The sequence below is a fragment of the Petaurus breviceps genome, unplaced genomic scaffold (genome assembly GCF_028583685.1).
Source record: "Petaurus breviceps papuanus isolate PSGF00001 unplaced genomic scaffold, PetGlider_PUasm1.0 90823, whole genome shotgun sequence".
Lineage (NCBI taxonomy): Eukaryota > Metazoa > Chordata > Mammalia > Diprotodontia > Petauridae > Petaurus > Petaurus breviceps.
In genome coordinates this window covers 10,606,304-10,631,263 of record NW_027187352.1, presented here as the reverse complement: position 1 = coordinate 10,631,263, position 24,960 = coordinate 10,606,304, and the positions used below count along the sequence as shown (strand labels likewise).

General features: G+C 40.5%; 1 protein-coding gene across 2 annotated transcripts in view; it reads left to right on the top strand.

Moving 5' to 3' along the window:
- Nucleotides 1-24,960, top strand: part of TENM4 (teneurin transmembrane protein 4) — a 1,707,472-nt gene that overhangs the window by 811,107 nt on the left and 871,405 nt on the right. For both annotated transcript variants that reach the window (XM_069070949.1, XM_069070950.1), the window contains one exon: nt 6,351-6,460. In XM_069070949.1, the coding sequence (XP_068927050.1) occupies nt 6,451-6,460 (10 nt within the window). In that variant the 5' untranslated portion in view covers nt 6,351-6,450. The remainder of the gene's footprint in view (nt 1-6,350; nt 6,461-24,960) is intronic.

Genomic DNA, 24,960 nt, shown 5'->3' with positions numbered 1-24,960 from the left:
TGGAGAATCACTGGACTGGAAGAGGCCTTTGAATCTGTGATGTTTGAGCAGAGAGTATAGAATAGCAGAACTGGGAAAAAACTTAGAATATGGAGTGTCAGATCTGGGAGGGATCCTAGAATGTTGGCTATGGGAAGGACCTTAGAACATAGAATGTTACACCTGAAAGGAAACTTAGAGCATGAGACATGACAGCTGAAAAGACCTTAGAGCATAGGATTATGGAACACAGAACATGGAGTGAAAAAGAAATTATATAGGAGACTGTAGCACATAGAATGTCAGAGCTGAAAAGAAGTGATGTGATTATCTATTCTGACCCCTCATTTTGTTTATGAGGAAATAGAAGTCCAGGGTGAACCTCTGTAAAATGACTTGCCCAAAGTCACATAGCAAAGCAGTGACAGAAAAAAAAAAAAGACAAATCCAGGGGCGGCTAGGTGGTGCAGTGAATAGAGCACCGGCTCTGGAGTCAGGAGGACCTGAGTTCAAATCCAGCCTCAGACACTTGACACTTACTAGCTGTGTGATCTTGGGCAAGTCACTTAACCCTAATTGCGCTGCCTTCCCTCCTTAAAAAAAAAAAACCAACAAATTCACACATCTATAAACTCCCTGTTAGCCTATTAGTGGCAATACCAGAATGAGAACACAGTGAACACAGATATTCAATAAATGCTTGTCCTGTAGTTATCTATTATTATATTATATATAATATATATTATAATATAATATTATCTATTATATTATAATATTATAACTAGTATATTAGTTATCTCTAGAAAGGGGCCCATGGTACCATGGGTTGTGATTCTCATGATCTGAGGGCTTGCCTTAACTCTATTTATTGGTAGAAAGAGTAGTCTTAAAATAAACCAAGTATTGCTAATGCTTTGGAATCTTAACAAAAGATGGCTTCCTTCTTGACTGTTTCCTCCTGACCTAAAACCTGAACCAATAAATAAGCCCTATCATATCGAGTATGTCAATCTCTATCAGTTAACCCATTATTTAGAACAAATTTTATTAGAGTACTCTTTTTGAGTCAACTTTTCTTTCAGTTAAATTATTAGGAGTTTTGGTTAGATTGTAAGCTTCTTAAGGACAGGCATTAGGTTTTTTTGTTTGTTCATTTTTTTGTTTGTTTGGTATCACTAGTACTTAGCACCATACCTGGCACATAGCAGCAGCTTAATAAATGTTTATTGATTGATTGATTGATAGAAGAAAGATCCAGATTCTAATCCCATCTCTCTACCATGGTCTAGTTGCAAGACCTTGGACATCTCATCCCCATCACTGAACCTTTCTTTTCTCTTGTGTGAAATGAAAGGTTTGAACTACAGTGGAAAGGGCACTGACTTCACAGTCCAGGGTTCAAAATTTGTCTATAATGTTTACCCCCGGGTAACCCTGGTCAAAGTACTTTACTTCTCTACATCTTCATCTGGAGACTGGACCACCACTTGTCAGCTCTGTTATAATGGGGGTTCCCTTCATGTACAATTGAATTAAATGACTTTGAGGTCCCTTCCAACTTGCAAATTCTATAAATCTGGTTCTCAGTTTCTCCATCTCGCAAATTAGAGGGATGGACTAGAGGGCCTCTGAGGTCATTTCCAATGCTATATCTGTGGTCCTATAACTTCCAAGGTTTCTTTCAGCTTTGTTAGCTCATGTCTTATAGAATCACAGAATCTCCATAGGTCAGCAGGAATCCTTCTGCAATATGCCTGACAAGTGGCCAGCCAGCCTCCACTTGACAGCTCCCATCAGCTGCAGTGACACGAGCTGGCTGTATTCCTAAGCAACCTATTTCACTTTGAGCATCTCTAATTGTTAGGAAATCCCTCCTTATATTCAGGCAGAAATTGTTAATTATTAATTATTTATAGGGCTTTTGTTCTGACTGACTTGTTCCCCAGCCCATGCCCAAACCAATGCCAATATCTGTATGTCACCCTCCAAGGGGTTTGCACTGGGCAGTTTCTAAAATATAACTTATTGTGCCTTTCCTCTGAAATTACCTTCCATCCTATCTATCTATAATTACCTTCCATCCTATCTATCTATCTATCTATCTATCTATCTATCTATCTATCTATCTATCTATCTATCTCTATGGATTATTCATATGTATATTATATATTTGTATGTATAATATATATGAAATTTTGTTACTGCTTATTTATTTGTTGTCTATGTTACAATATGCATGTTACATATCTGTATACATAATATGTATATCTTGCATTGCTATTGATTTATATGTTGTCTATATTATATATAGGTATATTATATATTTAGATGCACAATATATAATATATTCTACATTGCTGTTTATATGTAGTCTATATTATACATAGGCACATTCTGTATTTGTATGTATAATATATATATACTATGTTCCCTGTTACTACTTATTTATTTGCTGTCTATATTATAATGTGCATATTATATCTTTGCATGAATAATATGTATAATATATTCTGCATTGCTATTTATTTATATGTTGTCTCTATTATCCATAGGTATGTTACATATTTAAATGCATGATATGTATAACATATTCTACATTGCTGTTTATATGTTGTCTATATTATACATAGGCCTATTATATATTTGTATATATAATATATATACTATATTCCCTGTTGCTACTTATTTATTTGTTATCTCCTTTGTGGATAAGGCTGGTCGCACAGTAGATAGAACACTGGAGTCAGTGTTCTGATTCTATCCAGATAGAACTGGAGTCAGGAAGACCTGAGTTCAAATTTGGCCTCAGACACTTATAGTTGTGACCCTGGGCAATTCACTTAACCTTCCTTTGCTTCTGTTTCCTCACCTGTAAAATGGGAATAATGATGGCATCTATCTACCAGGGTCGTTGTGAGGATCAAATGAAATAATATTTATAAAAAGTGCTTCTTGCAGTGTCTGGCATTCAGTAATGCTATGTAAATGCTCGTTCCTTTTCCCATCAGAATGTGAGCTCCTTGAGGACAGGAACAATTTTTGCCTTCCTTTGTCTTTCCAATAATGAACAAAGTTCCTGATGCATAGTAAGCTCTTAACGAATGAGACTTGTTTGGGTTGTGAATAGATGCTGCAGATATTTTGGGTTCTGGTCCAACCATCTGAGTTCTGAGGTCCCTTCCTGCTCTAAGAATCTCTCTTTCTGTGGCATACAGGGAAGAGTGGAGTGGATGCAGGAGAGAAGTGATTCTGAACACTCTTCTTGGAGTGGGTTCTTAATTACCTCCTTTCCAAACTTCTCCAAGCAGGGAGATCCCTAGTTTTGGTGGCTGCCTCTCCTTTAAGCAGATTACCCGCTTTCAGGAAGGAGGAACGTCTGGCCTGTGAGAGAATGGCCAAGCCCCAGAGTGGCCGCAGCGATCTTCAGGGCCAATAAGGTCTAGGAGACACAGAAACATTAGTGAAAGGAAAAAAAAAAAAAAAAGAACCAGAAGCTATGTCTGGTGTGTTTCTTTAAGGATCTCCAGGTGGCACCATGATTACCATTGTCGTTTGTGTTGAAATTTCCCTGAATAGTTTAATTAATGGACTTTGCATTTTCTTTACCACATGTAAAATGTCTTTCTAGAAGTCACTGCTCAGCTCATGTGACTCAGTGGTTAGGTCAGGTGAGGTCCAGGGAGAAGCACAAAGCAGGCAGGTAGGAGGAGATGGAGACAGAAGAGGTACACAATGAGAAAACAAGACTTTCATAGTATCATAGGTCTTGAGCTAGAAGGAACCTAAGAGGGCATCTAGGCCAGACTTTACATAAGAGGACATACTTTAGGACCAGAGAAATTAAGCAACTTGCCCAAGGCCACACAGACAGTAAGCATTCGAGGAAGCACTTGAACCTAGCCACTCACCATGCATGGGGTCCTATTATTCATCCTTTGTTCTAACTCTGTGGTCCCATAATGTCTACCCAGCAGCTCTTTGTCTGAAGTCTCTCTTTTCATCGGAACTGACAAAAACAGTAATATTTGTTCCCATTTCTCTGGTACTGGACTGTTAGTGAAGATTAATTCCAAATATCACTTCTCTGATGGTACATACTTTATTATACCCATTTTAGAGATCAAGAAATAGAAATGGAAATAAAGTAACTTGTCCATGGTCACACATCTAGTAAATGTTGGGAGTTGGGAGTCAAATTCATGCCCTGAGACTCTCTTTTTCCCTCCCTTGGCAATGTATAAGCAGTAGATCAATCCTTTTTCCAATAAGAAACCCTCTTCTTACTTGGGTGTTGGCATAGGGAAGGGGGCCTGAGATGTCAGGTCTTGGTGGAAACAAATGTCACATTTCCCTTTCTGTACACTACAGGGCTGCAGGATCAAGAGTTTAGAAGGACATTGGTCAGGAAAGCACCTTCTAATTTCTAAAGCACTATAGAAATATTTTTTTCCTTTATTTCAGCAAACCTTTATAAACATTTGCAGTGGTTAAACATCTCCAGTTACTTCAGCTCATCCTCCTATGGCATAAATCAGAGGCCTTTACCATCCATGTTTCCCTCCTCTGAATTCTCTCCAATTTATTAGTGTCCTTCTTAAACTGTGGTACCCAGGAACCATTACAGCACTCCAGCTAGGGTCTGACTAGAGCAGAGACTAGCAGGCCCATAACCTCCCTAACCTTGGACACTTGCCGCCTCTTAGTATAGCCTGCAATTGTATTCACTTTCTGCTTATTATATCTCATGTACCCACATACATATCATATTGGGCATTTGTTGTTCTGTTGTTTTCAGTCATGTCTGACCTTTTGTGAGCCCATTTGAAGTTTTCTTGGCCAAAATACTGGAGCATTTTGCCATTTCCTTATCTAGCTCATTTTACAGAAGAGGACACAGAGGCAAACAGGGTTAAGTGACTTGCCCAGGGTCTCACAGCTAGTAGGTGTCTGAGGCTGGATTTGCAAACAGGGTTAAGTGACTTGCCCAGGGTCCCACAGCTAGTAGGTGTCTGAGGCTGGATTTGACCTCAGGATGATGAGTCTTCCTGACTCCAAGCCCAGCAGTCTATCTATTGTGCCACCCTCTGCCCCCATATTGGGCACACAGTACGCTAAAACTCTGAGATATTTTTTCTAGTGATCTGCTGTCTTGCTTTCCTTCCTTTTATCTTGTACTTATTTATTTGATTCCCTTTTAGTTCAAATGTAGTCTAGATTATGGAGGGCTTTGAAAGGCATGATCACGAACGTATGCTTTATTCATTATGCACTGGGGAATCACTGAAAGTTTTAATATGAGTAGCATGATCAGAGCAATATTTTTTTTCATTTTATATTTATTTTATGTTCCAAATTCCCTCCCTCCCTCCACCTCTTCCCCTACCCCAATGAGAAGGAAAGGAACATGATACCTATTAGAGAAATGCATTCATAAGGGGACTTGGCCAGTAGGTTGAAGGAGAGAGCAAAGATGGGAGAGAGGGGAGGCAAGACAGCACGTAAAGAGGCTAGTCTCAGAGCGCAGGGCCACAGAGGCGACTGTCTGTGCTAAGAGAGCTTCTGTGGGAGTGGAAAAGAAGAGACAGATGCAAAGGGTATGGCAGGAGAAGAATTAACAGCTCTTGGTAATTGATTGGCTGTGTGGGATGAGGGAGAAGAGTCAAGGATGAATAAGGTTAGAAACTTGAGTGATTGGGAAGCTGGTGCTACTATTAACGGAAATAGCAAAGTAACAGGAAGGGAGTAAGCCCTGGGGATGCTATGATGCTTGGTTTAGGATCATTTGATGAGCTTGGTTCACACAGATGACATAATTATGCCATTTTTTTAGATAATGATACCAAGACCCAAAGTGATTAAGTGATTTTCCTACAGTCATACAAAATTATTACTGCTACCATTTTGATTATCATGACTCACAGTTATAAAGTTAACAAAATGTAATGAACATGTGAATCTTATGATCCCTATTTTACAATAAGGAAACTGAGGCTCGAGGAGGTTAAGCAATTTGTCTATAGTCACATAGTAACTGGCAAGATCTGGCATTTGAACCTGAGTCTTCTGAGTCCAAGTTTAGTTGTCACTTTACTATAAATGAATTAGGATGGACGCCACCCAGTTCTTTATCTTGCTCATAAATGCTTTTCTCTCCTTGGATTCATGCCATCCTATTCCCACCCTTCTGCAGTTTTTTTTAATTGTTTAAGAGTACAGAACACACAGTAGGTGCTTATTAAGTGTTTATGGAATTGAATGAATGAGCTATCCATTATGGAAGCAAGAGAGAGATGGGACCAAGTTTTCCCAGTGATGTGTGGTTTTCCTTATGCTATCTTTAAGCATTGTTTTGTATTCTCTGTTTTCTCTAGAAAGGTTCCCAACCCACTCCTAAACAAACCACAGTCAGATGGCATTGGGAAGAGGACTGCAGAGCCCAAGGACATTGCTAATTCTGTGGAACCCGCTGTCATGGAGCAAGGTTGGTCCTCCTTGGATAAAGCTTCTTTTACTGTTTATCGCCCTTATTGCCTAGAGTGTAATTGGTGGTGTTGGTGAACTCTGACTTGGGATTTGATTGTTGTGATTCTTAAGCATGAGCAAATCACTCCCCTGGGTCCATGATGGTGAATCTCCCTAGTGATGTTGGTTGTAAAGGAATTTGATGACAAGTGTGTCCCCTCCATTCAGAAGGACCTCACTGCCATCCAGGGATGTGAATGACCATGGGTTTAGGCTAATCAGATGGGAAGTGTGGCCTTTTAGAAGCACAGGGTGGATGTAAGAGTCAGGCACAAGCTGATGGCCTCAGAGCCTAAGGGAGGGAGGGACCCACTAGTTTGGCATGGTTAAGAGCAAGAAAAGTCTAGGAGCCAGGAAGCTAACAATGTAAGGAGATTCTGCAACAGATTCTGTATGTCTGCATGGAGAGAAGAATGGAGAATGGCAGGGGTCCTTCTCTGGGCTCTTGCTATTCACCATTTTTATCAGTAATTTGTATATCATGCTTAGTCTATAGATACGACATGGATGTGGAGCTGACGCGTCTGGTTCTTTTCCTCAGTGCTTCTCCATTGCTAGCTCTCTTCCTGGCCTTTGCATTTTCTCATATAGATAGAGAGAGAGACATAGATATATGTACATATACATGTATATATGTACACATATGTTTGTATATACCCATACCTATATGCACATTGTATGTGTATATTACTTATCCTAATACTTGTCGCTTCCCTAGTAGAATATAAGCTTCTTGAGGTCAATGACTGTTTTCATTTTTGTCTGTATTTCTTAGCATAACACCTAGCAAACAGTAGGTACTGGATAAATGCTTCTTGAATTGAATTCAGTTACCACGTCAGTATCCTAATATATCTCTGCTGACTAGAGCAATTAGATGGATTTAATACGATATAATGCAATAGGCATAAATGTAAAGTCTTATACATAGGATCAAAAAATCAACTTCACAGGCTGGGGAAGAATGGCTAGACATTTGATAGTCTCTGAGCTGAATGTGGGTCAATGTTATATGTTAGCTGAAAATCTAATCAGAAAGGAAACAAGTATCTATTGAGCACCTGCTATGTTCTAGGCCCAGCGCTACGAGCATTACAAATATTACCTCGGTCCTCATGACAGCCCTGGGAAGTAGATATTATTATTATCCCCATTTTCCAGTTGAGTAAACTGAGGCAGACGAAGGCTAAGTGATTTGCCCAGGGTTACACTTCTAATAAATGTCTGACATGAGATTTGAACTCAGGTCTTCCTGACTCCAGGCCTGGTGCTCTAGCTTCTGGCTGCCTCTAAACAGAATCTGGGATTAATAAAGGTCCAGTGTCCAGAAGAAATGTCATAACCATTCCACTGTACACCACTTGAGGCAGACAGCATCTGGACTATTGTATTAATTTCTGAGTGTCTGAGCATATGAGCTCCAGTCTGGCCTGTCTGTGTCTTCTTTGTGCATAGCTGCAGGCTCGTTGTGGTCCCTTTTTGGTTCCTTGAGAGGAGGGACTATCTTTTGCCTTCCTTTGTACCCCTGGTGTTTGGCACAGTCCTTAGCAATGTAATGCTTGTGGACTTGACTTGTACTGAACTAAAAGGCCAGCCTTGGAATCAGGAAGATCTGGATTCCAGTCCTGCCTGTTACACACTAGCTGAGGGATCACAAGAGAGACCCTTAACTAGAGTGTCTCTGGGCCACTCTCTAATTTAATAAGATACTGGAATGCCACCAGTCAGGATTGGTGGAGGGAGTTTCTATGCTAGAATTTACCCAGACCGATTAAATCACATGTCTGATGCCAGAAATAATTGCCAAACTGGAGTGCTCTGACACTGTGGGAATGTTAAAGGGTCTAGATGTCATGCCATTTGAGAAACAGCTGTGAAAGAACTAAGGGTATTTAACCTAGATAAGGGAAAATTGGGGCAGGTCATTGTTGTTCAGCTGTTTTAGTCATATCTGAGTCTTCCTGACCCCATTTGGAGTTTTCTTGGCAAAGAGTGGCTTGCCATTTCCATCTGCAGCTCATTTTACAGATGAGGAAACAGGGTTAAGTGACTTGGCCAGGATCTCCCAGCTAGTGTCTGAGGCCCTATTTGAACTCAGGAAGAAGAGTCTTCCTGACTACAGGTCCAGTGATTTAACACACCACCCAGCTGTCCAGTGGGGCAGGGGGGATGTGCTAATTCTCTTCAAGTTTTTTTTTAAACTCTCAAGTTGAAGAAAAAATTAGATTTGTTCATTTCAGCCCCAAAGGGAAAAACTAGGTACAACCTATGGTAGTTGAAGGAAGGAAGAGTTAAGAAAGGAAAAATCAAAGTTTCCAATGCCAAAACCATTCATTCCCAAGTGTTGTGGGTTACCTTATGGTAGAAAGTGTGTAGTATAGGAACAGCGGGTTCCCCATGTGCCTGAGGTCTTTAAGTGGAGGCAACATGGTTACTTGTCAGGAATGCTGTGGAGGAGATTCTTACTCAGGTATGGTTTGGAGGAGCCAGACACAGAAGTCCCTTCCAGCCCCGAAGTTCTGTTGTTTGATTTAAATTGCTCGGAGTGACACGGGAGGGAGAGGAAGATCACTCTCACCTAGGGGATGATTGGCAGAGTTAATGAAGACTTCAGTAGCTGAACCAAGCCTGAAGAAAAGGAAGGATCGCAGCAGTCAGTGAGGGACAGGTGGGAATCCATTGCAGGAATGGGTGGGGGGGGAGGGAACACTGAGCAAAAGGAAACACAGTATAGGTTTAGACCAGGAACTGTAAGAAGTCTAGTTTGATCAGAGCCTAGAGAATGAAGCCACATCACATTATCACAGATTTAGAGCTGGAAGGACCTTTAAGGTCATGGAGTCCAAACCCCATATTTTACAGATGAAGAAATCAAGGCACAGATAGGTTAAGTGACCCAGGACTACATAGCCAGTGTCTGAGGCAGGATTTGAACCCAGACCTTCCTGACTCCTAGTATAATGTCCTATCTACTGTATGATCCTATCTCTACTACCACAAAAATCAGCATGTTATCGAGGTACATTCTAGAGGCAGAATTTTTTTTTCTTAAACTCAGGTCCCAGAAGAAAGACTTTTCTGCTCATGAAGATCTGATAAGGATAGGCATTGACATCTGCTCCATAGGGTTGGCAGTTTTATTGAACATGCAGTACGTGTGGGCCAATGACGAGGGACTGTAGGGAGCTCCAGATTGATCAGTAGCTTCTCTTCCATCAACCAACAGGAATTTTTTGAATCTTTAATGTGTGCTCAGGGCTATACTAGGGAATACAGGAAAAACAGAAGACAATCCGTCTGCTCTCAAGAAACAAGTGATTTTATGTGCCACAGACAACCAGGGCCATAGGAGTACCAAGGAAGGAGAGATCAGTGTGGGCTGAGGTTATCATGAAAGGCTCCCTGGAGAAGGTGGGGCCTGATCTGGGCCCACTAGCTTTCCAAGCAACCTAAGGCTAGACTGAAATGCTTTTATTTGTATTTGGGGTACTTATTAATAGCCATAATAATGACCACAGCAACTTATAGTTATACAGTGCATTAAAATAGATGAAATTTTTACATGCATTACTTCATTTGAGCCTCATAATAGGTAGCTACTGTAGGTTTGATTATCCCCATTTTATAGATGGGAGAATTGAGGTCCTCAGGGATAAAAATCACTTGTCAGCAGTTACACAGTTAAGCTAATGTCAGAGGAGAGATTTCAACCTGAGTCTTCCTTGTCTGATATTTAGCATTTTATCCTTAGAGCTATATCCTTCTATTTGGCAGCTAGGTGGTTCCAAAAGAACTGGACCTGAAATCAGAAAGACCTGAGTTCAAATATAGTCTCAGACACTGACTAACTGTGTGACCCTGGGCAAGTCACTTAATCCCTGTTTGTCTCAGTTTCCTCATCTATAAAATAGGGATAATAATAGCACTTACATCCCAAGATTATTGTTAGGATCAAATGGGATAATAACTGTGAAGTGTTTAGCAAAGTGTCTGGAATATAATAAGCATTACAGAAATGTTAGCTATAATAATAAAAATAATCTTACAGTTATGTAGTACAAGTAATACATGCAAAGCCTTTCACATATATTATTTCATTTGAATCTCATGATAGGTAGGCAGCACTGTAGGTTTGATTATCCCCATTTTATAGATGAGAAAATTGAGGCCTAGCGAGGTGGAATCACTTGTATGTGGTCACACAACTAAGCTAATGTCAAAGGCAAGATTTCAACCCAAGTCTTCCTTTTCTGACTTTGAGTATTGTATCCTTAAAGCTATGTTCTCGTAGCTAGGTGACTAAGTAGATAGGGCACTGGACCTGGAATCAGGAAGATCTGTGTTCAGATCCACCCGCAGACACTTACTAATTGTGTGACCCTGGGTAAGTCATTTTATCTTTACTTCAAAATGGGGATAAGAATTGTACCTGTCTCCCAGGGTTGTGATGAGCATCAGATAAAATAGTAATTTCCAGGCCCTTATCACAGTGCCAGACACATAGTAAGCACCATATAAATGTTAGCTATTGTCATTGTTGTTTGCTTAAAGTTCACACCGACATAATGCCAGGCAAAGGCCATTACATGACCCAGTTTAACACATTCATTCCCCATTTGAAATCAGAATGCTAGATATGGAAGGAACCTTAGGTCCTACACCAACAGAACTGAAAGAATCCTTGGTATATCCACCTGGGAAAGACATAGAAGATCTGAGCCAGGAAGAAGCATCCAACCCAGAACGTGGAATGTTACTGAGAGGGATGGAGAACTTCATAATGCTAGGACACAGAATATACGTCAGATCTATAAGGGAACTTCAGACACAGACTGGAGAATCAGAGATTGTTAGAACTGAAAGTGACGTTAGGGATCATCTTAATCAAAGGTACTCATTTGACATCGATGAGGAAAATGAAACCTGCATTGATGAAAGGACTGACCAGAGGTGTTTGGCGGAGCTGGGCCTGCAGCTTGGCCTCTGGACCCCAGCCCTGGTTTCTGCTGGACCACACAGAGGGGTGTATAAGGTGTATAAGGCACTAGCACAGCCACTGTGAGAGAGCCTTTGTAACCCCGTGCAGTGGTGTGATAGCCGCTGATTGCTTCTGTCCTGGAAGACTGGCTGAGTTCCAAGTCCTCCTTGCGGGCGATCCCATCATTAAACAGGCGAACTGTCATAAAGATGCATAGACAGAGGTTTTAAACATAGACTTCCAGTCGGTGACCTTTAAGCCCCACAAATTTATACAATCAGAAATCCATCCAGTGACTCACAGGTGGAAGGCTATGGCCTCCATTAGGTCCCATTTTTATCATATTCACCAAATGGAAAACAAATTGAATTGTGGTTCCGTGCTCATTTCCCTGTGTGAATCCTCACACTGTTTCTCTCCATCATTCTCCTGCCTCTGTCTGCTCGGCAGTGTGCATGTCACCAGTCACTGAAGCCCGCCAATGGGAAGGCTCATGCTCCCACCGCTCAGCCTTTTGTTTAATGCTTTAAACAGAGATTAGGAAGATGAGGTGAAGAGGGCAGAAGTGAAATTCAAAGGTATTATACTAAACTGAAGGATGTTTCAGACAGCATGAAGGATGTACAGTGTAAAAAAAGAGATTTTAAAAGCACAAGGAGATAAGTTTCCCCAAAGAGAGAACACTGAAGGTAAGGATGAATGGTGATAAGTAGGGCAGAAGCACATTTAAGGATGAGAAAATGTGATATCTCAGAAAGAGCACTAGAACACTAGCCTATAAGCTCTTAAGAGCAGGAACTATTTTCATCTTTGTACCTGAAATGCCTTGCACATAGGAAATATTTAGTAAATGTGAAGTGGAGTGCTAAGACTGTAAAATTCTGGAGAGTAGGGACTATTTGTTTGGTTCCTTTTCCCCTTTTCTTGGTGCCCCCCGTGTGTAAGAGCCTGGTACATAGTAGGCACTTTAAAAGTGCTGTTTGACTAATCCCAGTCATTAGCTTGCTTTGTGACCTTAGGCAAATCACTTTACTTCTCTGGTTCTATTTCTTCCAATCTATAATTCCTCCATTTCCACAAAATGGAGATATTCGACCAAGTGGTCTCTAAGTCCTTTCCAGCCTAAATGTTCTGTGTTCTGACAATCTATGTCCTAAGGTCCCTTCCAGCCCTAGGATTCTGTTTTAGTAGTCTATGTTCTGGGGTCCCTTCCAGACCTAATATTCCATGTTCCACACCCTAAGAGTCTGTGCTTTAAAGATCCCTCCCAGCTCTGACAGTCAGTGCTGGAAGGTCCCTTACAGACTCTAATACTCCATGTTCTGCACCCTAAGGGTTGGTGGTCTTAAAAATCCATCCCAGCTCTAAGATTCCTGTTAAAGGACAAGTGGCAGTGAGAAAAGCCCACAAGGGACCGAGTACTGTGCACGCCAGAGCAAGGAGACAGTGGTTCATTCAGATGTCAGTTGTGAGTGCCTCCTTATCACAAAGCTGGGAGGAAATTGTGGCAGGATAAAGCCCTTGTAGGGAAGGACCCGATTTCATCTATAAAATGAAGATAATAATTCACTACCTGACTACCTGCCTACCCAAGGGGATATTCTGAGAGTACAAGGAGGAACATAGTGTACATTGGGCGGTTCAGTGGAAACAAAACAAAATAAAACAAAAACAAAATGAAGCAAAATAAAAAAAGCAAAAAACCAAAGCTCTCTGAAGTAATTCAGCTAAAATGCCTAGGTTGCTTTTACTACCAATAGAAGGAAAGCCAAGTTGTTTTCAAAGATGGCAGAGCAGAGTGTCTCTCTAGCTTAGGGGATATTGATGTTTTATTTTATTTTTTGTGACATGGACCCCTTTGATAGTCTAACAAAGCCTATGGACACCTTCTCAAAATAATCCTTTTAGGTGCATAAAGTAAAATGTGTAGGATTATACAAGAAACCAATTATGTTGAAATACAGATATCAATTTTTTTTAAAGTCACAGACCCAGATTAAGAACCCCTAGCATGTTAGCCAAAGCAGAAATTCTTTTTATCCCTGCCACAAATATGGCAGTGAAATGAACATTAGGTTTGTCATGAAGCAGGGATTAAAGAAGACTGGGTTCTAGCCATAGCTCTGCTCCTCTCTTGTAGTATGACCTTGGGCCTGGGTCATATCTCTTTCCTGGGTCACAATTTCCTCACTTATAAAATGGCTATTGAGACTGGACTAGGTGGACTCTTATTGCTGGTATAATGGATAGAGGACTGGGCTTGGAAACAAGGAGAGATGGGTTCACATTCTACGTCTGACCCCTACTTGTTGTGTGACCTTGGATCAGTCACTTAGCTCCTTGAGCCTCTGTTTTCTCCTCTATAAAGTGAGGATAGTAATAATAATAGCACCTCGGAGCAGTTAGAGTGCTCAGGAAATAGAGCACCTGCCCTGGAGTTAGGAAGACCTGAGTTCAAATGTGGCCTTAGACTCTTTTTTTTTTAAATTAATTCTTTAATTTATTAATGTGTTTGTTTCCTTTTAATTTACAGGATTCAATTTCACAATTCCTTGAATTTCACATTTTGTCCCCCTCCCTCCCCTCTCCCCCCCATGGCGTCTTATAATCAATTATAGGATCTGTAGATACTTTCACATTATACAATGGTCAGGTTATAAGGATGGATTGTACCAGCTGGGATGAAAAATGGTATAGAGGACATAAAATCAAATAAGAGAACAAAAAAGATCAGGTATTTTGCTTCCACCTGGATATAAATTTAGTTCTTTCTAGTTCTTTCTCTGGATGCACGTTTTTCTCTCCATCATGCGTCTTTTGGGATTGACTTATATCCCTGCATTGTTGAGAAGAGTCCAGTCTATCAAAGTTGGTCATCACACATATATTGTGTCCATAATTGTGTACAAATTCCTCCTGGTTCTACTCTTCTCACTCAGCATCAGTTCTTTTAAGCCTCTCCAGGTAAATATGAAGACCGCCTGCTCCCCGTTTCTTATAGCGCAATAATATTCCATAACATGCATATACCACAACTTGTTCAGCCATTCCCCAATTGATGGACACCCCCTTAATTTCCAATTCTTTGCCACAACAAAAAGAACTGCTATAAACATTTTTGTACATATGGGTCTTTCTCCCATTTCTATGATCTCTTTGGGATATAACCCTAGGAGTGGTATTGCTGGATCAAAGGGTGTGAAAGTATTTATAGCCCTTTGGGCATAGTTCCAGATTGCTCTCCAGAAAGGCTGGATCAGTTCACAGCTCCACCAACAATGCATTAGTGTTCCAGTTTGCCCACATCCTCTCCAGCATTTGTCATTTTCCTGTTTTGTGATCTTAGCCAATCTGACTGGTGAGATGTGGTACCTCAGAGTTGTTTTGATTTGCATTTCTCTAATCAATAGTGAATTAGAGCACTTCTTCATGTGCTTATAGATAGCTTTAATTTCTTTCTCTGAAAACTGCCTGTTCATATCCTTTGACCATTTATCATTTGGGGAATGACTTGTATTCTTATAAATTTGACTCAGTTCTCTGTATATTTTAGAGATGAGTCCTTTGTCAGAGACATATGTTGTAAAGATTCTTTCCCAATTTCCCACCTCCCTCTTAATCTTGGTTACATTGGCTTTATTTGTAGTGGCCTTAGACTCTTAACATTTTAACTGTGTGACCTTGGGCAAGTCACTTGATCCCAATTGCCCTGCCTTCCCCCTCCAAAAAAAAAGCAAAAATATATATATATATAGCACCTGCATTGTATGGTTTTTGTGAGAATCACATAAGATATTGATGTAAAAGCATTGTGCAAACCTCAGAGCTACAAAGATGTTCATTGGTCTTTATTTTTTTCTTTTAAATTTATTTATTTTTAGTTTACAACATTCAGCTCCACAAGTTTTTGAGTTCCAAATTTTCTCCCCTCCCCCTTCTCCTCCCTCCCCGCCCCATATGGCCTGCAGTCCAATATGGGTTCTATATATACCTTCACGTGAAACATATTTTCACAACAGTCAACTTGTGAAGAAGAATTACAACCATCCATTGGTCATTAGTATTACATTTTAGTTGCTATTATTTTTCCTTCTTTCACATTATATGTGTGTCCCATTAAATTCAACAAACATTTCATAGGCACTCACTGTTTTCAGGATGTGGAGGGAGGAAAAAAATAGCAATTCATATCATAGGGAACCTTTACAATGAACAAATATCCTTTCCTAATAACCCTGTAAAGTAGGTAGCATAAATGTTAACACCCACATCTTAAAGATGAGAAAACTCAGGCTCAGGGATTTTTGTTGATTTCCCGATGGTTAATCAGCTTGTGAATTTGGAGCCAAAAAAATGAATCCAGGTCTCCTGACTCCCTAAAATTAAAATTAAATTTCAAAATAAAAAAGACAGTCATTGCTTTCATTTAACATATTGACCCTTAGGGAATTATGCCAACTACTCAGAACACTGAATAACAAAATAATATACAAGAATTTAGGAGAGGTGCAGAGTGTGATGTGAGTTCTAATAGGCTTGAACAGAGATCATAGAATGTTTCTGGGACTGTAAAACTGGATTATCTTCAAGATCTTTACTAACTCTGGGTTCTTAGGATCCCAGGAAGAGATGGCATTTAAGGAGACATTCAAAGAGTTAGTAGGAATTCAGAAGATTGAGGATTTAGAGCTAAAAGGCATCAAGTCCAATTTTCTCACTTTACAGATGAGGAAACTGAGGCAAGGGAAAATTTTAGATGGTCTGACCAGGATCACATACTAATGTATCTGAGGCAGATTTTGAGCCCAAGGTCCATTCTCTATCCACTGTTCCATGCTGATTCTAATTGAAAAGGGACAGCCTTCCCGACCTAAGGAATAATGTGAACAAAGGCCCAAAGTGGCTAATAAGGAACATTTATGTCCCAGGCCTTCTTCTCTTCTCTTTCTATACTATTTGGCTTGGTGATTTCAAGTCCCATGGATTCAGTTATCTTTATGCTGATGGTTCTCAGATCTATTCTCTAGCCCTAACCAATATCCTGATCTCTAGGCTAGTCTTAAATTCAACATGTCGCAAACTGAACTCTATCTTTTGCCCACAAATTCTTCCTTTTTCTTTTTAAGCAATTGGGGTTAAGTAACTTGCACAAGGTTACAGGGCCAGTTATTTCTTTCTTTTTTTTTTAAAGCAATTGGGGTTAAGTAACTTGCTCAAGGTTACACAGCCAGTTATTATTTCTGGGTGTGGTGCTGAGTATCTGAGCCCGGATTTGATCCAGGTCATCCCAACACTGGAGCCGGTGCTCCTACTCACTGTGCTACCTGGCCACCCCTTTCCTTCTTCTTAACTTTCAAATTTTCTTCAAACATCTTTTAAACTATAAAAGGTTAAAATTTGTACTAAGACATTTGGGACATCCTGTATATATTATTTCTATATAGTTGTTGGCATGTTGTCTCCTCTGTTAGATCCTGACTTCCTTTAGAACAAGGATTTGGTTTTGGTTTTGTCTTTTTGACTTGAATTCACTTTGACTGTAACGTGGAGAGTTTGTAGTAGAACAAGGCCAAATAAAGCAGGTTGGCACCAGATTGGAGGGGGAGCCTGGGATGCCAGGATAGAGTTTATCCATTGTTCAGTTGTCCAATTCAGTTTAGGCCTACATCAAGAGCCACCACCTCTAGAGGTGGCACCCTTGAGCCTTCCCCCATGGACAATATCGTCATAAGCATTGCCATTGTCATTGCTCTTAATAAAACACTGTAACGTAATCATTATGTACCCCATCTTCTGCCCTCCCAGCAGTCCTACTGCATGCACCCTCCATCCATGTGCAATTACAATTAACACAAAGCCACTTACGATCTGAATGCCTAGTTTATTTCCAAATGGGAAGGTCAGCATCATTATCCTTGGTGTATTCAATTACCCAATCCTTCCTAATCAGACCTCAGCTCCCTGTCTGTTATTCGTGAATACCTCCACATATATTACAGGCAGATTGGACTGAAGCAGGGCAAGCTAAGCCCTTCTCTTCATGGGCACTTCCAGAGCTGCCTGTCCCTCTTGTAGGGTTTAGTTAGTACAACACATTTTTAATAATAGTAATTCTCCACTAACATCTCCTTCGATGCCTCATTATGAAATAAGACTATAGATCAAGCATTTAGAACAGACCTTGGAGGCTATCACGTCCAGGAAGGATGAGCAGGGTATGCTGGCTGGAGTATAGCAAGAAAGGAATCACAGAATCCTCTTTTTTTCAGCTGGAACGAAACTTTTGAAGGCTTTGAATTCAATTCACTTATTTTACAGATGAGGAAACTGAGGGACCTGGGGAAGGGAAGCCAGGTTAAGTAATCATCATAGAATTAGTAAATTTCAAAACCAAGATTCAAACTCAGGTCTTCTTGACTCCAAGTCTAGTACCCTCTTCTTTTTGCCAGGGGTTCTTGGCCTAGCATCCATGAAACTACAAACGTGTAGTCCATCCAAGTTCTTTACTCAAGGCTTTTCTAGCAGAATATGTCTCACCAGAGTTTACATCCTGCTGGCATAGCTTCTGAAGAATTCAAGATCCCTTGTAACCCCACAGTGAGGTCTCAGATAATAGGTTTAGGAAAGAGATTGTTCCTTTTGTTTATTTTCATCTAGATCTATGATTTCATTGATGTGGGCTTCTTAGTATGGAAACTTGGGGATAAGCAACTCATTTTCAACTTGAGAGGTTAAGTGACTTGCCCATGGTCACACAGCCAGTATCAGTAATCAACATTATTTATCATGCATTTAATAATTACCTCACATCTGTCAGGCACTGCGCTAAGGACTGGGGGTGTAAGTGTGAATAGCTGTAAGAGGAGAGACTTGAACATAGGACCTCCTGACTCCAAACTTGTTCTCTATCCACTACGCAATGTTGCCTCTGTGTTATATGTATATGTATCATATATAACCTATATATGTGATATGCATGTCATGTTTGTTAGGTCATGTCATGTCATGCCATACCATGCCAGGTCACATCATGTTATGTTGTTTCGTTATATATGATTACTACTATATTCGTGTCTCCAATGTGTTTCACAGACATTTCCACATAATGATACCTACACCCCAAACATCATCCCCATTTTAATCTACCAAAACCTTGAACCTGCCCCTGGGTCATCAGGCCTTATCTTATCCAGAATCAGGCTTCTGTACCACTTGCTGGACATCTCTAAACCATGCCTGTACATACTCCCATCCCTTTTCTTTCTATCTCACCTTTGAGTTTTGTATTCTCTTGTTAGAACCAAAGCTCCTTGACAGTAGAGACTTATATTGCCTGCTCTTATTTGTGTCTCCAGTGCTTAGCACAGCATTTACCTGCATATCAGTCACTTAATAAGTGTTCCATTCATCTGTCCATCTATCTATATGTCTGTCCATCTGTCCATCCATCTAACCCTCCATCCATACATCTATCCACCCATCTATATCTATCTGTCTGTCTGTCCATCTGTCTATCTGCCCATCCATCCATCTGTCTGTCTATCTGTCCATCTGTCCATCCATCCATCCATCAATCTATCTATCTATCTATCTATCTATCTATCTATCTATCTATCTATCTATCTATCTATCTATCTATCCATCCATCCATCCATCCATCCATCTATCCATCTATCTATCTTTCTATCTATCTATCTAGTAGAACAAAGCAGGTGTCCTGATTTCTGTATACCAACTAACTGTTCAGTGGTGCTTATGGCTAAAGGCTTCAGACAAGTCTTGTCTCCAGAGACTATATCTGAGGCAGCTTCTGGTAAACTGGAATGTTCAAGGAAAAATGACTTTCTGCCATTTTCTGCCATCTTCTCAGTCTGCCTTCTGCAGAGCTTTGATCCCCTGCTCAGCAAGGCTCCTCATTGCCTGTAGAATAAGGTCCAAACACATCATTTCCTTGCCCTTCATAGTCATTCATAGATTCTCGACGTTGGGAGGTACCTTGGGGGCCATGTAGGCAGACTCAGACTTAAAACAGGAATCTCCTTTTTAAAATCCTGAACAAGTAGGTGCCTACATTCCATCTTTCCCACCTTATTCTTCATTTCCCCCCTTTACATCCTTTTACACCAACCATCCCTGTTCATTCAATACTTGCTGTGTCTTTTCCATGTCTCTACTTTTACTACATGGCTGAATATACTATACTTGTAATCTTTTTCTTCTGCCTTTTCTCACCCTATCTATCCTGTCCCTACCATCTTGCCTGCTTTCATGAAACGGGTAAAATGTTTCTTACCGTGTTGTCCCCAAACAGAAGTGATCACCATCACGCTAGTACTCTCCACTTCCTCCCATGAAGCCCTATTGAACACTTGGGTCATTCTGTCTTGTTTGGCTGTCAAACTATGACTTGAGAGCATGGGATATCCCCCTACTAGACCATAAGCCCCTGGAGAGCAGGAACCATTTTCTGTTTATCCTTGAAGTCCCTCAGTGCTAAGTTCATGGATTGAACATAATAAGTACTCAGTAAATGTTGAACTGCATTGTGAGTGCTTGATTAGTGGATTCTAGTTTGCAAGTCTGGGACTCAGAATAAGTGTTTTCATCATTTCAGGGACCAGGCTTTTTTTGTTGTTGCTGTTCAGTCATTTCAGTCATGTCTGACTAATTGTGACCCCCACTTAGGATTTTTTTGGCAAACATATTCCATTTCTAGCCCGTTTTACAGATCAGGACACTGAGGCAGATAGTGTTAAATTATTTTCTTCAGTGTCACATGGCTAGTAAGTGTCTGAGGCCAGCTTTGAACTCAGGACTTTCTGACTCCAGGCCCAGTGTTCTCTTTAGTTCACCACTTCTAACCTGGAGGCAGATTGCATCCATGCTGCTCTTTATGACATAAATACCTGCATCATGCCTATTGTCGTTAATATCATTTAAAGGAAGTAGCTATGGTGGGAAGAGTACCGGGTTGGGATTTACAGACATAGGCTCTAAAGCTAACTCTTCAGTGTGACTTTGAGAAAACCATTTCCCAAATCTGACTTGCAGGTTGCTTTTCTGTAAAATGAGATTGCTGGGGCAGCTAGGTGGCACAGTGAGTAGAGCACCGGCCCTGGAGTCAGGAGGACCTGAGTTCAAATCCAGCCTCAGACACTTAACACAAAAACTAGCCATGTGACCCTGGACAAGTCACTTAACCCCAATTGTCCTCCAAAAAGCAAAAAAAAAAATCAGATTGTTGATCTAAATACCTTCTAGGATACCTTCCAGCCCTGATAGTTTATTTCCTAAGTCTTATCTCAGCTGTGACATGCCCCAATCCATGTTTTACATATGTTCTAAAGACCTTTCCAACTCTGATATTCTATATTTTAAAGTCTCTTCTGACATGGAGATTCTTTGCCTCTGTGATTATTGTTCCTTTTATTTCTCAGAATAAACTAGGCTTAACACATTGCAACAATGGGGGCATTATCCAGGTCCATTATAATCGTGTCTTGCCAAAATTAACATCTGGTTATACAAATAATATCCAGAAGTACATTCTATTCATTTGTCCCACTTTGCCTTTGAATTACTTCAAAGAACTGAACCCTTTGAACCAAACCAGTACTCTCTCATTTCATTTTTCTAGTGGCCCCTGTCCAGGTAGGAGTCGTAAGTTGGGCTACATGTGGTCATATTTGAAAGTACTTTCATATTTTTTAAATTATCATATATACTTTTTTATTTTTAGCAATACATTTTGTTTTGACACATCATATAGTCCACGCCTCCCAGCATAGTCACAGCTGAATCTCTATGATCTACAATTCTCCAAAATGTTTAAGTAAAACCACATAAAAGAATGACTACAACTGTTAATACTTGCAACCTGATACTTGAGTAGTTTTCCATTCGACAAAATAAAGTAGGGGAGTGTGCTTTTTAAGTTAGCACCAACATTGTCCGTTATATTTTAAGATGACTTCATTTATAGAGTTGCAGAACCCAAAGAGCAAGGAAGAGAAGGGGCATGTGGTAGGCATGAATGGGCTGCACCACCTTACCAGCCAGGAATTCAACAAGGAAGATGGCATAGAGGATGATGCCAGGGAAATGTATGAGCAGAAAAACATGGGACAGTCACACAGTGAAATTGAGGGATAACCAAGGAACACCCACTGTCTTCGTTAGAATCCACAAACCTGAGGAAGGCCACATCTGATAGATTCCCTGGGGCTGAGTTAGAAGATGGCATGGTAAGAGTTGCTCAAAATGCACAAATAAGTATGGGTTGCAACCTGCAGCACTGGAGGGAATGATTACATTGAAAAAATCACAAATCCATTGGAGTAATTGTGTCTTTTTCCTCCTCTGCTTTGTTCATTGTGCACATATTCATAGATGGCTTCCCATCTCTCTGGATTACTCCTGTTCTTTTTTCCTGATGGGGACAGTTCTATTCCAGTGCATTGCTATATGACAGTTTATTCAACCATTCCCCGATCATTGGGCATATGCTTGGTTTTTTTTTTCTGTCTTTTGCAGGTTACAAATAACGCTATGTGGAATATTTTTGTACAGGTAGGGCTTTCCTTTTTGTCAATAACTTTGAGCCCTATGAGGGAACTTTCAAAACTCCAAGTCAGTTTATGTTAGACCAATATGAACCCGTGCTGAAAAATGATATACTGCCGTATTTTGAGTGGAAGAAGGAGCAAGGTATGATATAAAGAGTTTGCAGGCCTGGTGTCAACACCTTTGTAAGCTAAATGACCTCGAGAAAATCACTTAACATATCTGTGCCTAAGTTTCTTCTTTCAAGTGGAAAAGGCAAAGCAAGGGATGATTTTAAAGGATCTTTGTAGGTGGAACATTTTAAATTTCTCTGATTCAGTAAAGAACTTTCTAACAATGTAATAGGGTAGTGATAGACAATAGAGGCTGCCTGACCTCCCATCAGGAGAAAGAATCATTTCCGTAGGTAAGGTATTGGCCTGAGGTCCCTTTTAGCTTAAAATTCTCTCTATAATTCTATGCCACTATCCCAGCTAGAGTAAAAGGCTTGGCTATTGTTGTTGAGGAATGGAATTGTAGCTAGAAATAGAAACTTAGAAACACAAAAGGTTATATTTGTAAGGGACTTTTGAGGTCACCTAGGTTGGTGCCCCTTATTTTACAGTGGAGGAAACTGAGGCTCAGAAAGATGAAATAATTCACCCAAGGTCATATAACTTGTAACTGGGTTAGGTTAGATTTTAACTCAAATCTTTAGACTTCAAGTTACTTTTTACTATATTGCACTTCCTGCCTCCATTAAAATAAACTAGCAACATATTTTTAATAGTCAAGACTTCCTGGAAAAGAAAAGTAGAAAATCTCACCCAAGAGGAACTAAGCATGCCAATATTCCATGATCTTCATGGAGATGAAAGGGAAAAGGTAAGCAGTTAAACCATCAATGGTGACATTTTCTGCTCCCTTGCTCAACTATGCTATTAATACCCAAGCTATTTGGGGGCAATTAATGTCTAGGAAGCTGAAAAAAACCCAGGTGTATTATTATTTTAGGTAATTTATTTTTGAGTATAGGTTTATATACCATATTTGTATGTCTATTGCAAGTCTGTTTTTTAAACTAATATTTTGCTAATTATATTATATGACTACAAATTATGAAATGTTACAGTCTCCAAAGGATCCAAATTGCAGGTGACCCAGAGAGCAATGGAGAAACATTGGCAGGGGCGAGGGAGGGGCTTAAGCACTTGACAGCATGTTAGTAACAATAGCATGTGAAAAGTGGTATAAAAGACATCCCCCATTACATGCATGACTGGTAAAGGAAGTGGGAGACTCCCCTAGAAAGAGGGAGGAATCACAGTTGGAATGCCCAAGCATTGTACCAAGCCCTATCATATGCTAAAAGCCTTAATGGAAAGGGAGTTAGATGTTTCCTGAATGGGAATCCCCTTCCCAGCATCCCTAAAAGGCTCTCCAGTCTCTGCGCTGCTTGAAGACCTTTGGTGACATTGTCTTTCAAAGCAATTCCTTCTCGTCTTCCATGATTGGGATTGTACATTTCCAAACAGAAGATTCTCATTTAGCCAACATGGCAGCCACAAAAGCCAGACTTCCAGTTTGTATAGGGGCGTTTTATTCCTTTGCACTAGGTATCAGTCAGCCCCACCATCCACTCACAGGTTCTGCATTGGCCATGAATCTGCTCTGAAAGTCTCCCTCTTCCAGCCTTGCTCCCTACCCCTGGTGCCGTAGCTAAGAGAGCCCTGCCAAAACTCCCTGGCTTCACTACCTAAAGGCACAACCAGGGGCTGTGAGGGCTGCCCAGAGGACAATTGCTCTCACCATTTAATGTGCATGCAAGTGCTCCATTCCTGGAGCATTTGCACTGAAATTCTCCATATTGCAAAGAACCACTTTGACAGAGAGGGAAAGGAGGCACTGGACTGGGGGTTGGAAGATTAGGGTTTCAAGCATAGCCCTCCATTAATTTGCTACATGACCTTGGGTAGCCAAGGCAACACCAAGAGACTAGAGCGTGGATGGGCACCTGGCCTTGGACTCTGGAAGACTCGAACTCAAGTCTGCTGTTTAGTGCTATTGACCCTGGGAAGATTCACTTCAAATAACTCTCTAAGCCAGAGGCCTCAAACAGACAACTCTCTGTCTGAACCAGATTAAAACATAATCAGGAAATGTTTAACAAAAGTAAAAAAAATACAATAGACCATAGGTAATGTTAATATGTGGTTTTCTAAGTCATTTTGGGGACCCACAGGGATGTGTATGTACAGTTTAGTGGCCTGGGTTCTTATTTGAATTTGACACCACTGTTCTAAGACTGTGAGTGTCATAGAATGTACTGACCTGTATTAGGAGAGGGAGTTTTCTCCTTTGTCATTTATCCCACTGAATTCACAGAACTAGTCCTATTCTCTCCATAACCTTGGGCTTCAATCATGCTCACTGAGCCTCAGTTTCCTTATCTGAAACATAAAAGGCATTGAACTAGATGATCTCCAAGGTTTCTTCCAGTTCCTAAATGTTCTTTGTTATAACATCTCATGTCCTAAGGACTCTTACCTGTACAAATATTATCTTTTCTATGTCCCTTCCAGGTCAAACATTCTATATACCCTAACAGCTGAAGTCACAACTCGAACATTGCTAATACAAAGGTCCCTCTCCCTCAAACATCCCCCTTATGAGGAGTTTTAGGAAAGAGACAAGCTGGTTGACTCTTTTCCCTGAGAATATCCTGCCTTTTTCCATCTCTGACTTTGCTCAAGCCCTGTCTGATACCCAGAAGTCCCTCCCTACTCTTCTTCATCCCTTGAATTAAGTCATCATTTAAAGTCCTGTTCAGATGCCTCTTCCTTTGTGAAGCCATCCCTGATCCTGGTCAGGGATGCTTTTACCCCTGCAACTGCACCAAATCCTCTGTACCTCTCTGATGGACCTAGCACTAAAATATT